The 15,320-nt window shown below is 43.2% G+C and overlaps 1 protein-coding gene across 1 annotated transcript in view; it reads right to left on the reverse strand.

Annotated features, from left to right (window-relative positions):
* ZNF521 (zinc finger protein 521) overlaps window positions 1-15,320 on the reverse strand; it is a gene marked incomplete at its 5' end in the record, with an annotated part of 246,223 nt that overhangs the window by 38,074 nt on the left and 192,829 nt on the right. Inside the window, 2 exons of the mRNA XM_086472764.1 lie at window positions 3,670-3,785; window positions 6,440-6,571. Of these exons, the coding sequence (XP_086328890.1) occupies window positions 3,670-3,785; window positions 6,440-6,571 (248 nt within the window). The remainder of the gene's footprint in view (window positions 1-3,669; window positions 3,786-6,439; window positions 6,572-15,320) is intronic.

The raw sequence follows: 15,320 nt of genomic DNA on the forward strand, positions 1-15,320 counted from the left end.
CATCAAAGCATGAAAATTCACCACTTGGAACACTCTTAAAACATACACTTCTAACTGTTGAGAACGTTTCCATTTGCTTCCTTTCCATGCAGGTAGTATCTCCAAAAATTTAAAGCTGTTTCAACAGCTGTGGAGCACAAAGACATTTAAAGGAAGTGTTAAAGGTGGGAGAAAGGCGAGCTATGGAGAGGATCGTAAAACAGAGAGCAAATTCCTGTAAAATCTCATTATTTCAACTTAAAGGTTGAGTAATACATTGTAGGTTTGATTTTCAAGACTGGTCATTGACTCTCTCTGCTCCCACCAGAACGTGGTCCTATGGAATTGCCTTGCATCCCTAACAGGGGTCTGGAGTGAAATAATGGAAACCTCTAAAGAGAGTCCTACTTGGATTTTGCATTGGGAAGATTGGTAACGAAGGGAGAGTAACTTCCCCAAGGTGAGATGAACGTAGTATGTGGGGATTCTTACGTTCCTACAGCCCAGTCTTCCTGGAACAGGAGTCGGAAAATACTAAGCAAAGAATCGCACAGGGCCAAACACCGAGTTAAGCATTTACTTTCTGTATCGCTGAACTCATTCCCTTTAGTTATCAGCTGTGCGGACAGGGTTCTCTGCTCTTGTGTTCTGCTCTGCTCTACCTTGTTTAGGTTCTTACTCTGCCCTACAGCCATGGAGTGCTGTCCGTGGCTTCTAATCTGAGATGATTAGCATCTCTCATGCACGGGAGATGCACTTTAGATGCATGTTTAAATTAAAAGCAAGGAACCATTCCTGATAGGGAATAAATACACTGTTATGCTGCAAGCCCCAACACAAACCACAGTAATGTGAAAGGATAGAGAAACATAACCTGGAGGCTAGTTGCCAAAGATTACACTACTTCAGCTGGTAGATAGCCTGAACAAAGCGATGCCTCCTAGAATTGGTTTTAAATGAGAGTGGGCTCGAAATCAATGTATTTTCAGCAAAAGCAGACTCCAAAGGTCAGTACCTACTGCTCCACCTAAGTGCTTTGCTGCCCTTTCACCAGGCTGGGTAGATAACTGGAGGTCAGAGCAGAAAGTCAGTGATCCCAACAAATAAACGCAAATGGCATGATGGTACTGCATTTTTTTAAACATAATGCATTTTCAACTGGGGTGGGGCTAATTAAAATAATAAACATAATGAATTAAGTGAACAAGAAAATGAATACCATTTCATTTTTGCAAGGGTAGATAGATAAGCCAGAGAGAGGCAGTCTCTAAGGGTATGGAGATGTGGTCTAATAAGATCCTTCTGCAGCACGGAACCACCAACACACTGATTGCCACCGAGCCAAGGTAGAGCATAATTTGTCTCTCCGTAGCAACATCCTTTTGTGCCCTTCACTAGAAAACCAGGTGCCTCAGTTATGTTGACGTTTTAATGAACTAGGCTTAGATGGAGAGAGCAAAATCTTGCCCACAGTCTTGGGCAGGGATGAATTTTGAGTGGAAAAACATGTGCTTTTATTACAACAAAAAAGCTGAAGGCAGCTGCTTGGACTCCATGTATTTTGAAACAAACACCTATTTTAGGAGGGACAGACTCGTAAGGAGGTGATTGTACATGCCGCAACTACACCTGGATCTCTGTTTATTTTGCATCTTCAGAATTCAGGTACCTATTCTGCCTTTTTTAAATCCAGTCTGAAGTCTGGTGTTAAAACTAACTTCTATCCTCTTCTTCTCATTTCTTTTCATAACTATCTTTTGCAAACCTGCACCTTCTCTCTTCCTGAGGTTTTTTTTTTTCCTTTATGTCGTTCTGCCATAACAATCTCTCCTTTCTCTTTCCAGAAACTGCTGATGTCCCTGCTTCTCCCTACTTCCTCATTTCGATTCATCAGTGATGAACAATAAAATTTGTGAAAATCAGTAAGCCAAAAAAATATTTAAATATTTTTTCCTGAAAACACAGTTCTGCCTTATTGGAAACACTTTGCAAAAAAATTCAACAAGTATTTTGACTGAAAAAAAAATCAAAGAAAATGATTCCACAAAAATCATGCTGTGAAAGGAACACATACAACAAAATTAGTTTCTGACCTTTCCTCATTCTGCTCAGTTTCACTTGTATTTTTCCCACAAGTCCAATAACTTTCTACACAACCCAGACCATTTTCTGACTTCAAAACTCAATCTTGCCTCTTTCTCTCGATCACTACGTGTAAGTGTCTTTTCCCCTCAATGTCCAACTTCTTATTTTCTTTCCTTGTCCTGCTCTTCCACTTGGGTCAGAGCTCGCAGGCAGTACTTGGTGCGGACAGTAAACAGAACAGATCTGGATCTATTAAAAACAGGAGAGAGATGCAGCACAGGCACCTTGCAGTGTTACAGGTACGGTACTGTAGGTACCACAGGAGCTCCCGTGACCTTGGGCTCCCCTGAGAAAGAAGCCGGGAAGGCTATCAGAACGGCTTTCTTCCATGTGGTTTTCATGCAGAAAGAAATTAGGAAAGAGAAAATGCAATCAGTATAAATACCAATCTCTCACACAATGAATTCACGCATAGTTTAAATGCTCTGACTTCTTTTGTCTCCAAAGAAGTATTTCACATCGTCATGACAAACATTTTAGTTTATCAGGTTTTCAGCGTGTAAAACCTTCCGTAAGTGAAATACCAAACAGGCGCACATGCACCCACGCCTCACTAACCTTTTGCCTCTGTTGATGAGATGACATCCAGCTCTGGTCCAAAGAAAATGAATTGTGGACACCTCAGTCAAAGGACTTAGAGATAGGGGCCCATGATATAAAAAAGCACTGAAAAACCTCTTCATTCCAAATAAAAATCATGTGGTGGACAGTGTGGGAAAGGCCTCACTGTACAAATACTTCTCCTTGTTCCACCCCTATAGACCATCAAAGACCCTGAATTTTTTTCCTCCATCAACCTATCTTAATACTTCAATATAAACTAGAATAATTTAGAAACAATCTGCTGCTGCTGTCTCAAAGCATAATGCCACATCAGGAATAACACACCACCACTTCTCACTGCAAGACAAGCAGTGCAGAATGTTAAAGTATAGTAAATAATCCCTACATCCAAAATTGTTTTCAGATTTTGTTCAATATTTATTTCTTCCTCTCTGTCCTTCTGTTTACCATTAGTTAACAGTATCATTACAAGCCTGACAACAGCACACGAGAAGACAGTGTACCATTCATTTGACCCTATTATTTTTTTTTTTCCCCTCCAAGTCAGTATTTATAGCAAATGGCCAGCATGTAAACCAAGATAAATTCTGTCTACTTCTCTCCCCACACCCCTACACTCCTAAGCACTTCAGTGCTTAGCTTTTAACATTTAGAGAAAAAGTATACACTTCCTTTCCATTTCACTGCTTAAGTAAATGTTTTATGGATATCAAACAGAAAAATAGGACGCCCATTTCTCTCTCCTCAAGAATATCTTGAGCTGCAACAAACTACAGAACAAGAATCCAAAGGTGGCTCCTGAAATTCAGGTCTGTACCAGGTGTCTTTCTGCCAGCACCCTTTTGAAGCTGCAATTTCCCTTGTCCTTCCCTCATTCCCATCCTGATGATGAGCAAGTATCAGAGGTCATCTAAGTAAAGCTTTGAACTCAGCTATCAAATACATAATGCTATTATAACCCCCAGGTAACAAGTGTGGTACCTGCAGCTCTGTTTGGAAGAAGAACTTCTGTGGACACTGTGTGCAGTCATAGATCTTGTCCTCTTGTCCATGGGCTGAGAAAATATGCTGCTGCAACTTGTTTGCTTGGACAAACACTGGAATATTAGACAAACAACAAGCTTTTCATTATTTCATATGGCGAGTGAAGAGTTTTTTATAAACAATTTCTCATTAACATTCAGCAATTCCAAGAGGTAAAATTAGGCTGACACACTCTGATTTCACATTGCACTGTTGCTATAATGGGTACCAATGAACACGATTTATCTACAAAGTGTGATCCTTCTTCTAAAATGAATGAATTGAAACAGATGCCTGGTTTAAAAAAAAAAAAAAAAAAGCAAAGATAAAAGAAATAAAGACCCTAACAGGACAATCAATGAAGATTTCAAATTTAAAGAACTTAAAAATGCCATTTTCTCTTCAGAATTATTTCTTCACGCTTACTGCACTTTGACTGAACACATACAAAACTTATTTCCTAGCAACCAACAGGTTTGAAAAGCATAGATGCCAAAGTCCTGTTTACTCAGTGTGCCTAAAGTTAAAGCTAACAAACAGCTCTGTATTTAAATGTGTTAATGCTAAAAATTATATCCCACAGCTACTCTGGGGCAATGTCTATAAATGTGAAACAGAACTGCAGGTAAATTCTCTTTGGATACTTTAAGATCAACTCTGCCTACACACTGAATGCAAGGGTTTCAATAATATAAACATGTTCAATTTTAATGACTACAAAACAAGGCCCTAAGACTGTGTAACAGTTTACCTAGGAGACATACTATTAATAATTAAATTGTATATGCCAGAGGCAGTGTTTGGGTTGGCAGCACTGACTTCTGATGGATGCCTGGTGCACTGTGACCTAAAAAAGTTTGCATCTACAATATTAATCTGTATAGGCAGGGAAAGGATTTATTAAAGATGCTGGCATTTGACTTTGACTCCACTCCTAATCATTAAAATTATTCTAATTGCAAGGCAACAAAAACCATCAGAATATTGTTCTTCTGAGTCATACATTTTAATCACATTTCTCATTACCCTGGATAAAAAAAAGATCAGATTCCATTTTCCATATAAAACTTATATTGGTGATTTTTACTTCTTGTTAATATTCTAGCAAGACATGCTGAAATAATTTAATGGCATATTGCTAATAAAACACCATTGTTTATGATTAATGCTCAGTGTCTATTTACCCCATTAGCAAAAAGGAAAAAGTGTTTCACACAGGTTGGAACCGACTTATCTCCATACTCGTTTAACACATTTTACAAGGTTACTGGCTCAAACAGCGGGCGCTCCTTACATCTGCAAGTTTTTATATTGTGTTTACAACTCCCCCAAACTGGAAAATCGCAGACCCATGGCATTACACCGAAAAAGATCACGCCATAATGTGTACACAAAGACAAGGGAAAAAAATTAGTAGAATCAGTAATAAAACTAAAAAAACAAAAAAACACCTAACTGAAAGAATTACTGAAGACAGACGCCCAACAGGCAACCTGTTCACGGCAGCACTACCCATGCTCAGACATCACTGTGACAAGCTGTGCAGTGAAGACAAACTACGTATTTTTTTAATTTAATAACCCACAGAAATGTGTGAAACCTGAACACAGTGAGGTAGTAATCATCACCAGCCACTGTATCTGAGAGATGAAAAATTTAACTTTAATTTTCCTCCGTAGCACACACGTAGGTTTTATTGGGAGGGGAGCTGCCAAACAGAGAGAAGTAAAAGGAAGGTATTAAAGGGTCTATTTGCCTACCCGTGAAAATCCTTCGCCCCCATTAATGGAGAACAGAAACCTTGAATGGCTTCCAGAATTAGCATGCCATTAATGTGAGAATACCCAAAGTGTGTTTTGTCATGTTTGTGATTATCTTTGATTTTCATCTTGTAAAGCAAAATTGGGCATGTAAGCTACATATTAACGCTTATGTTTTAGGCTATCATTTTATGAAATGTTCTATTAGGAAACCCTTAAAAAAACTCACAACAACTCTGTAGGCATCTTTTTAATGTGTTTTCATTTCCAACAACAGCATTTTTCTGTTCCTCATTATGGTCCAAACACTGCAGTACTTAGCCCTACTGGGTCAAGTTATTTTCACACTTGGGTTTTACTACTGAATAACACCACTGACTTGGGGAAGATTATTCCACACTTGGACTTGTGTCAGGGGAGAGCAGAACTTGACTTGTGGCAAGACAGCATGGTTTGCTTTCTAAAGCACATTACAAGGGTGTTTCTCCTCACAAGCCAACAAATGCACACAAGTGGGCTTTCGTATCCGATCAGAGGAGAATGTTGGTGCACTGGCTATGCCTAGCAGCCCTTGCTGCTCTGAGGGGCCAGGTTCTGCTCTGAGTTGGGTCATTCTAGGCGAAACTTCTTCAGCTTTAAAGCACAAATTTATGGGCAGTTTTAACCTTGGCAAATTTCAAACATGAAGGTAATGAACGTGATACCTTGGAAGGTAACACACTATCACTTCTGTAATTATAAAAAACTCAAACTTCCAATAGAAGAGTTTGAAATGTAGTTCTTACGGAAGGATGCCTGATCTTCCAAGGATCTCAGCCTTCTAAATGATTTCTAATCAATTACTAGTGAGCACAAATGTAATGCTCCCTCCTAAAACTGACCTAAATCCAGCACATGACACAGTTGTAAAGGGAGTTCTGCAAGCGCAAGCTAAGGGCATGACTGGGACAAGCAGTGAGGCCTCCTACCTGTAAAGCACACTGGACATTTGAAGGTGCCCCCCATGCCTTCAAAGCTGTGCTCTATCAGGTGGCACTGAAGTTTGGCAGGAGAGTCGAATGTCTGATTGCAGAGTTTGCATTCATGGTTCAGTCCTTCATCTGCAGGAGAAATCAAAGGCAAAGTGAAATTCACCACAGCTCTTACCGAACAGCAAGTCCAACACGATTTATGAACTGAAGAGACTTTTTGTTTTCCTGAGCTCAGGAAACTGGATGCCCCTCAGCACCTACAGCTGCTAAAGTGTTCTCTTACCTAGAAGGTTTCAGAATGTACAAAGCTTAACCGGGCATTAAAAGCACAGATTTTCCACATGCCATCAGGACCAAACAGGAATGCAGAGCTTTAGACTTCAGTCGGACCTGAAACATCATCTCTTAGAAGAGCCACCCGATTGTGACCGAGTACATTTGCAAAACAGCACATGAGGAGTTTAACGCTGATCACCCATCATCCCGTCTACCAGGGGAGAGAACCTCGAGCGCAGGCATTTTTGGCACTCTGGCTCTTGTGGAGTTTCTCATAACCAGCGTGAGAGGGGAGGGTAGTTTGTACCCTCACACCACTCTTGCTCCACGTTTCTAGTCCCACGGGCACACATGACACCTTTTGAAAGCTGCAGGATTTCCCAGCTCCCTCTCTGACAATCCTAGATTTTTTTCCCTTTATTTGCATTTCTCCTCTTAATAGCTCAGAAAAGTCCCGACGCAGCTTTCCCGTCAACGTCCTGCGGCTCTAAAACCCTTCCCACTCCTGACGCTTGTTCCTCCGCTTCCTCCCATTGTCCTCTGAAGGCCGGCTGGTGCCTGGCACCACATTCCCTTCCTGAGGGTGCTGCAGGATTCATCCACTCCGCCATGAGGGCAGTCCACGGCTGTCCTACTTAGAAACAGTTGCTAGGTGAGAAGTGGCTTCCAGCCCTGCTGCAGAGGCCTCAATTCCCACAGCGCCGCTTAGAAAAGGTCCTTCTGTATGTCACCGGCGCGCTACACGAGCAGCATTGATCTCGCCGGTAAATACTGTATCTGATGGTTAAAAATCAAGTGGGAACAGAATGCTCGGCGACGGGCGCAGCTCCCTGCTGTTCCTCAGGTGAAAAGGTGTGATTCCGGAGAGCGCCCTGCCCACCCGGACACCTGAACGCCACGCTGCCTGCCCCCCGCCCAGCAGAGCCCTGCCGCAGTGACTGGTGGCCGTGACGATGGACACTCATGGTTGACAGTGAGACAGCGAGAGCAGAGACAACGTTTTGTGCTCCACACGACAGCCCTCCCCACCGACGCAAAGAAAACATGACACGGTGCTTGTGTGGCTGAGTGGGGCCACATGCCCTCTCAAAATGATCCTCAGTAACTTATGGGAATCGAAAAAAACGCTATGGTAGCCCTCAGCTTTCACATCTCATTAGTCCAAAAGCTAAATTTAGCCTTCGTGTAAGTCACGGCACCTTTAGCAAAGGGTGGGAGTTTGTGGGCTTTAAACAACGCAAGCTAAGCCAGGCGGTGGTGGCCGTTCTGCAGGTGGGACTGCTGAAAACTACCACTGTGCGGTTTTCTACGAGGTGTCAGAGCTCTTTCTAATGAGGGTAAGGTAAGGGGCAGACGAAAACCAACCAAGGCAAAAGATTTACACAGAATCGGGGTGAGATGGCAGCGTGTCTCCTTTGGAGTAAATAGGTAAAAACACACTGACTATGAAAATATCTACCTTGACAACAAGGGGAGCTCTCTCTTCACTGAACCTACCTCTCATGATGTTCATATAAACGGTGTCTCCATTGCCTTTCAAGTAAGACCGTGTTTTTCACGTAGCGACTCTGAGAGGAATGCAGGACCCCGTTTTGGCTCTTTAAAATGGCCACAGTGGCATGTGGCCATTTTTTAAACTCTCCTGTCTTCCTGTCAGTCTCGGAGCACCAGAGCGGTGCCACGGTACAGACAGACACGGCCGAGCATCGCCCATGTGCTCACACCGCAAACCACAGACTGCCCAGCCCTTCATTACGGCAGCATTCAACACTCCTGCCTCCCTCTGCACGCCAAGGGGCTGTCGGAGGGTCCCAAATGGGAGTCAGCTGGAAAAGGTCAGTGGTCCTGGCGACCCCGTGCCCACCGACTATTGCCACTGAGATGCCTGTGTCTCTGTGACCCACATCAGACAGAAGAACGTTGCTACTTCTGACTCCTAGCTTGCCCGACTGGGCACCGATTTATAGCTGGATCCGCTGAGGACAGCCATCGGCACAAGCTCAGGTGAAGGCTCAGGCTTTTGCCACCACAGCCTCTGGAGAGACTAGAATATCGAGGGAGCAGAGCACAGGCTGCTGAGGTCCATGTCCCACCCAGCCAGACACACTGGTAGTCAGGTACTGTTGGCTGAACATGCTCTGTGCAAAAGACTCTGTGCAAAAAGGGGCAGGTTAGGGGTAGGTCACACCTTTTCATCAGGTAGGTGACACCTTTTGTAACTCTTCATAGATAAATCAGCAACCATTTATCAAATAAATGCTAGGTATTTCTTTAGCAGGGAAAATTTTAGCGGATTCTCAAGAGCTGCCTGGGATTTGGGGTTTTCCACCATCACAGTGTGTTTTGCTTTTGCTGCTGCTGAGCGACGGCAAGTATGGCCCGCGCAAGCACTGTCAGGGAGAGCATGAGGGAAAGGAACCTGGCACACACCAGTCCTTACATCCAAGAGAGACAGCCGCATCCCGCGAGGCAGGCTGTACGCCGCACCTTCCCAACACACAGCCACCCACAGCCGGTGGCAGAGCTGCACAACAGCGTCCTGAAAAGAGGAGGAAGGCTCAACAGATCATCCATAAATGCTTCTTCTTTCCTGAACTGGCAAATCAATTACAAGGCATGTACAGACTGCCACATGTGACTACAATTCAGATCCTTGCCGTGGTCAGATAGTTCTGAAGAGAGTGCAAGTCCCCACAAAGAGTAACTACGAGCTAGAAAGCCTGTAGGGTGAAGTTTCTTCATCAAACTGCTTGTGCTGATACACACAGTCACAAGAATTAGGACAAAGGGAGCTCCATCTCAGGATCTCCTACATGTCAAGGTGAAGATAATCGATGCCAATTCTCAAATCACAGAGTTACTGTTGGCAAAGTGTAAATGAACCATGCTGATCGCTCCCGAGCATAGGAACACTGAATGGGGAGTTCTTCAAACATTCCAGGGGAGAAAGACTTCCTAAAAAGAAATATTTTTATATGGAGCTACAGAAGACAGAGAAGGTTTTTTTGTCTTTCCATTTCCTTAGCTAATGAGGAAAAAATATTAAGAAAGGCACGCACTCCTGATGCAGAAGCAAAACTAATTTTAGTTACACAGTATTTGTACTCGTTCAAGAAGAACCGAACCCCATCAAATGTGACCCTATTGTATTTCCTATATCACTCGGATCCGAGGCGATCTCCTGGTCACAAACATCAAAACCACTTTGATTACTGTATGTTGCAAATCCGATTTTCCTAAAGGCTCATAAACAGGGTTTGAAAAATCCCCTCACCCACTCGCCTGGGGCAGATAGGAAACTTCCCCAGGCAAAAGACATCAATTTGTGCAGAATCTAAGCTTTCTCTTAAAAATAAAATGTTTTTAGCCTCCTAGTTCTAAAGACAGCATTTAAAATATGACTACATTTGTATAACTAATAGAATAATTTTTTTTCCTCAGTCCCACTGTTCAGGGAGCTATAAATCCCTCCCCTCACACTCCTTTTCACCCATTTTCTGCACATCACCTGCTCTGCGCTACATCCTCGGAACAAAGGACAAGATTCCAGTCCTTGAACTCAAGACTGTGAGACCAGCATGATTTAAATTTAAGGGAGACGGAGAAGGTTACAGTATTGGCAGAAGAGCCAGGAATGCTGGGTTCTGTTCCAAACTCCAACACTGACTTACTCGTATCACCTTGGGCATGACAGTATGGCTTGTGTTTCTCAGACTACCTGTCTTTAAAAAAAGAAGTGTTAATTTTTAATTTCTACTTTAATATGCTGACCGAATTAGTATCCCTTAAGGCTTTTAATACAACTGGGACAGCTGAGCTGGAGAAGAGTCCAGGACTATCTACCACACACAGAAGACCCAGCATCACTGCCACCTGCCTTCAAAAGGTTTAAGATAACATGTCTGGGCACACAGCTGCCTGCTTGCTTGGGTCGCACAGCACTGCTGAAGGATGAGGGAACAACGCTTCGTCCCTGCGCTCTGCTCTCCACAGGGAATTTAAAAGCCCACCAGCATTTTGTCTCCCACTGGCATGAAAGAGTCAGGGTGTGGCAGCTCTTGCAAAGGTGCCAGATGTGGAAAAAGGATGCAAAAGGCTCTGTTTACACACTGGCCCCTGTCGCGTTTAGCAAACAATTTGATAGGGTGCTATGGAAGTGCAAAGTATGATACCATTAATAAATAAAGGGCTGGTGAAATGTCACATTTTCAGTTTCCATTTGGGATAAATCTGAAATGGAATGGAGTGTCAGATACAGTCCAAGAGGCTCTTCTTCCCTGCAGAACACAGCTTCTGCTCTTTGCTCTTACTCAGGGAAAAAAAAAAAAAAAAAAGAAAAGAAAAAAAAAGAAAAGGAAAAAAGTGCTGAACAGCTTTAAAAAATTCAATCAAAATAATCTGCTCTTTGGAAAGGTGGCGGCTGACAGTAATTGGAAAATACTGTCTGACTCATTTATTAAAGTGAGATTCAGAGTCAATTGATTTAATAACCATTAGAATATTCTATTAAGGATATAATAGGTTGGCACAGCCCTATTTTTTATTAAGAGTTATAGGTAAGAAATAAGCAATGCTATGGAATTTTAGACAACTGCTGTATGGATTAGACTAAAAATATGGCTTGCAAAATAGGTATAAAAGCAGCAACTATCAGGAGGAGGAATAGGAAAGTGCATTACAGTGCAAATGAGTTAGCTGAACAATGAAAAAGAAATGAACCTTTCACACAAAGCCTGCACTTTCCCAAATCTAGCAGAAAACTATGCACTGCACTCCCTGATGTGGTGCATCGTAAAACAAGTCAGCACGTCCTTCCCATTGTGGATCCAACAACTCCATAAGGAAGGCAGGAACAAAGTACCACTGTACAGCACAGAACTGCTGCTTACTGCTGCCCTTACATGGCTAGAGCATGAGTTTGGACATGGTTAAGACCTTGCAACGTGGATGAGGATGGTTTACCCACGGCTGGTAGACAAATGAGTTTGATGCATGCAGAATTTCTGCATAAGTAAATTACTTTCCATTCGTGATCTTTATTCAGATAGTGGGAAAATGTAAACATGAATCAATTCTAAATAAATGCATTTAATATTCATATAAATGTTTAATATTTACACAAATCATAATGTTTCAATGGGGGTAGGTAGATTTTAATTGAGGTGCAGCCCATTACCTCAGCAACTAACTTGATAACCAGCTACAGAAGCAAACAAAATGCGTCTTCGTGCTGAGCATATACTCTCACATTTGGGGATCCTCCGTCTTTGCACCAGCTACCCATGCTCTGGAGGTGCCGAGTAACCTGTACAGCAGGCAAGATCCCCCTACCTGCCCCCCAACCTGAGGCTCTGCTTCGCATGACCTGGCCTGATCTGTGGTACCACCTCGACACACAACTTGTTCATCTCACGGAAGGCCCCTGACATTTCCACAGACACTTTAAACAAGTGAAACCCTTTAAGCAGCCTCTAGACTGTGTGTCCCATGTTTATGCTTCTTGCTCTTCAATAAAAACAAAACTAGAGCAGCTACAAGCAAATGTTCACTGGCTGACTTACATGCAGCTGTTAAGTCGGTAACCACTGGGGGCCCTCTTATATTGTCTGATCAACACTACAGCCATTACCAAGTACCAATTTGTAACAGTTTATAAGTAACTCTTTCTCTTATTCACCCTCGAGATTGTCCAGAAGGGTCCTTCTGCCTTTTGCTCTGAATAAATCTATAGGCAAAGGTCCAAAGATGATGATGTCCTCCTGGTAAATCATCATGAGGCCGGGCCCATGCTTAAAAGCATCTGCTAAGAAGTAGTGTAAACTCTGCCCTCCGCACACAACACGGGAATGGAATGGCCTGCAGTCCCTGCACTTTTTTTTTCAGGTCTAAAGCATGCACAGCTCCCACATTCAATGTGTTTTCTTTATAAATTTTTTTACCAAGCAAACCATGCCCCCAAACCAATTTCTCCTTCTTCACATTGCTTCCACTCTTCCTCGAGTTAATTTTCCAGCACACATTTATAAGCCAGAGATCTGAGGAGTAAGGAAGGACTGCCATGGATGACAGCTAACCCCTTGGCTACAACAGCTCACACTGAAAACCAGGGAAGGACAAAACACACCGTACAACACTACAATTTGCAGAGCATACAGCCATCCGTGCTTCCTAGCATATAGTGCTCTGTTTAGCTGCATCTTTTTAATTCCACCAGTCATACACCCACACACTCATCAGCCTCTCTGTGCCACGACAGACGACCTCATTCCTGCTCAAAATTCAATCGTAGGGTCCACTATGGCGAGCAAGCACGTGACAAGTATCCCCACCTCCTAAGGAACACACAACACCTCTTCCAAGCGTGGAAGCTGAAATGAAACAGTGACTGAGGTCTCCAGCACCATAATTTCTCCCTGATTGTAACAGTGCTTCTGTCATTTTCAATTTCTCAGACACCATCACAACACCCCCCCCCACGAAAAACACCATCCACCACAGTGTTCATTTTGGAAGCTGACACAGAAAGCATGGGAATATAGTGATAAAGAAAGAGAGATAGTAAAGGCAAAGCATACAGCTGGAATTTACAGCTGTCAGAAGAACAGACTTGCCATGGAAAAACAGGGGTTTTTAAAGTCCTATCTAATAGCTCAATCCTGACGGGTCAGGATGGAGGGTTGGATGGAAAGACAGAAGTACACTTGTGTTCATCCTGCAGTGTCCAGGGCAGATCATCACATGTTTGGAATCGGGAGGGCTGGGGAAGGAAATCCTCCTCACCCTCTCGGCACTGTTATCCTGCATGTCCCTCCTGTGCCACACACTGCTGCTCTGGTAGGCAGGCCTGCACGGTGGCCTTTGTTTACTCTTAATACCACTTTTAACCCAAATCATGCCAGCGAGGGACCAGGAAACTCAAAACATCAGGCTGCAACCCGAGCAATGTCTCTCCCCTCGCTTTTTTTCAGTTCAGAACGATTTTTGGGCAAGGCTCTGCCCATGCCTGAGGAAGGAGGTGGACAAGGTGCAAGGAACAATCCTAAACAACGGCAGCCTCCCAAGGGGAAAGCTGAGACGCGGCTATGACTCTGCCTCGAAGGACGCTGGCCAGCATCAGAAGGCAGAGGATGGGATCGGCACTGCGCTGCTCAGGCCGGGCCACGCTGGCTCGCAGCAGCACCAGGCAGGAAGCCTTATTCACCACGCAGGGAATAAATCCTACAGCCTTCTGCAGTGCACTGCTAAAGCTGCAGTAAAGGGTGCTGATTGATGGAGTGACAAAGAGCTGGGATCCACCTCCTCAATTAAAGCAAAAGTTCGTCTCTCCAGGGCCAGATTTTGAAATTAGATCTGCTTAAGGGAAAGCCAGTCTACTGCATCTTTCATTCCACTGTATTTTTGTCTGAAGCAAGGGATGCATTTCACTTCACCAACTGTTCACTTTTTTGCTTGGTTGCACTCACTCTGGCTGCTTGTAAGTGAAGTCTTCTTACCACATGTGCCTTGTATGTTCTATTAGAGCCACAAATTGTCTGGCTTCGGTGAGGCTGGATGAAAATAAAAGAAGAGCAACTGGCTGGGACTATTTCTTAATAACTGTCATGTTTTCAGCTCAAGTAAGAATTACTTAAACACAGCAAATGCCCTCTCCATCAAAGAACAGCGTTTTCTGGGCAACTGGCTACCAGGAGAGAGTTCAGGAATTCAGCAACAGGGCTATTCACCAACTGATGGGACATGCATAATTTGCTACTCCTTGTCTGTAACTGCACGAGGAAAAGGTATTAAAATTTATCTGAAAAAAGGTCTGTGTTGCCTCATGCAGCTGTACACGTTACAAGGTTGCACTCCATCACTGCAATAAAATCCCATGTGATAGGGCTTTTTTTGGAAACAATTTTACCATGGGATATAAAAAGAAATTTAAACCAGGAGGAATAAGCTGAGTGGCACGAGTTATTTGTAGACAGATGATCCAGCTCAACGTTTACCTTTTCAAAACGCACTTAGTGAGCACTGATTAAAAACTTGGCGACTGCTCCTTCAGGCGCTGGCATGACCAGCTCAGGGGAGCAGGCCTCCCGTCCTGCTAGGCTCTTGTCTAGACTTTTTGCGGGACTAAGTTCTGCCAAAGCGTGCCAGGTCAAGCTCCCAACCTCACACTGCACAGTGAGATATAGATTATTATCTGCATATTACAGACAAAGGAACCAAACTCCAGAGCTGCTGAATGTCTGTTTTCTCAACCCAAACAGAGAAGGAAAACTCTCTTACTAAATTCCAGTGGATGAAGAATCAGGCCCTGCTTAATCTGCCCATCGCTAGAACACAGTGTCAGAGTTAAGGTCAGAATTGAGTTTTCCTTTGTTCTCTTCCATGAGCTAAGGGCCTACGTCTTTCCAAGAGGAAAGTTTTTTTGACCAAACCTTCTCTAGTAAAGTCAAATTACAATTTGAACGGCTTAGAGATTGCCTGAGCAAAGTGGTTATTAACAACTTTATTAAATTGTAGGGGTAAAAAATAATAAAAGTCCCATTTGTATTCAGAAGAATTAAGAATAGTAAAATACAAGTAAAAACTTTTGGCTTTTTAAGTGTTCATT

The sequence above is a fragment of the Leptosomus discolor genome, chromosome 13, assembly GCF_034619465.1.
Source record: "Leptosomus discolor isolate bLepDis1 chromosome 13, bLepDis1.hap2, whole genome shotgun sequence".
Taxonomy (NCBI): Eukaryota; Metazoa; Chordata; class Aves; order Leptosomiformes; family Leptosomidae; genus Leptosomus; species Leptosomus discolor.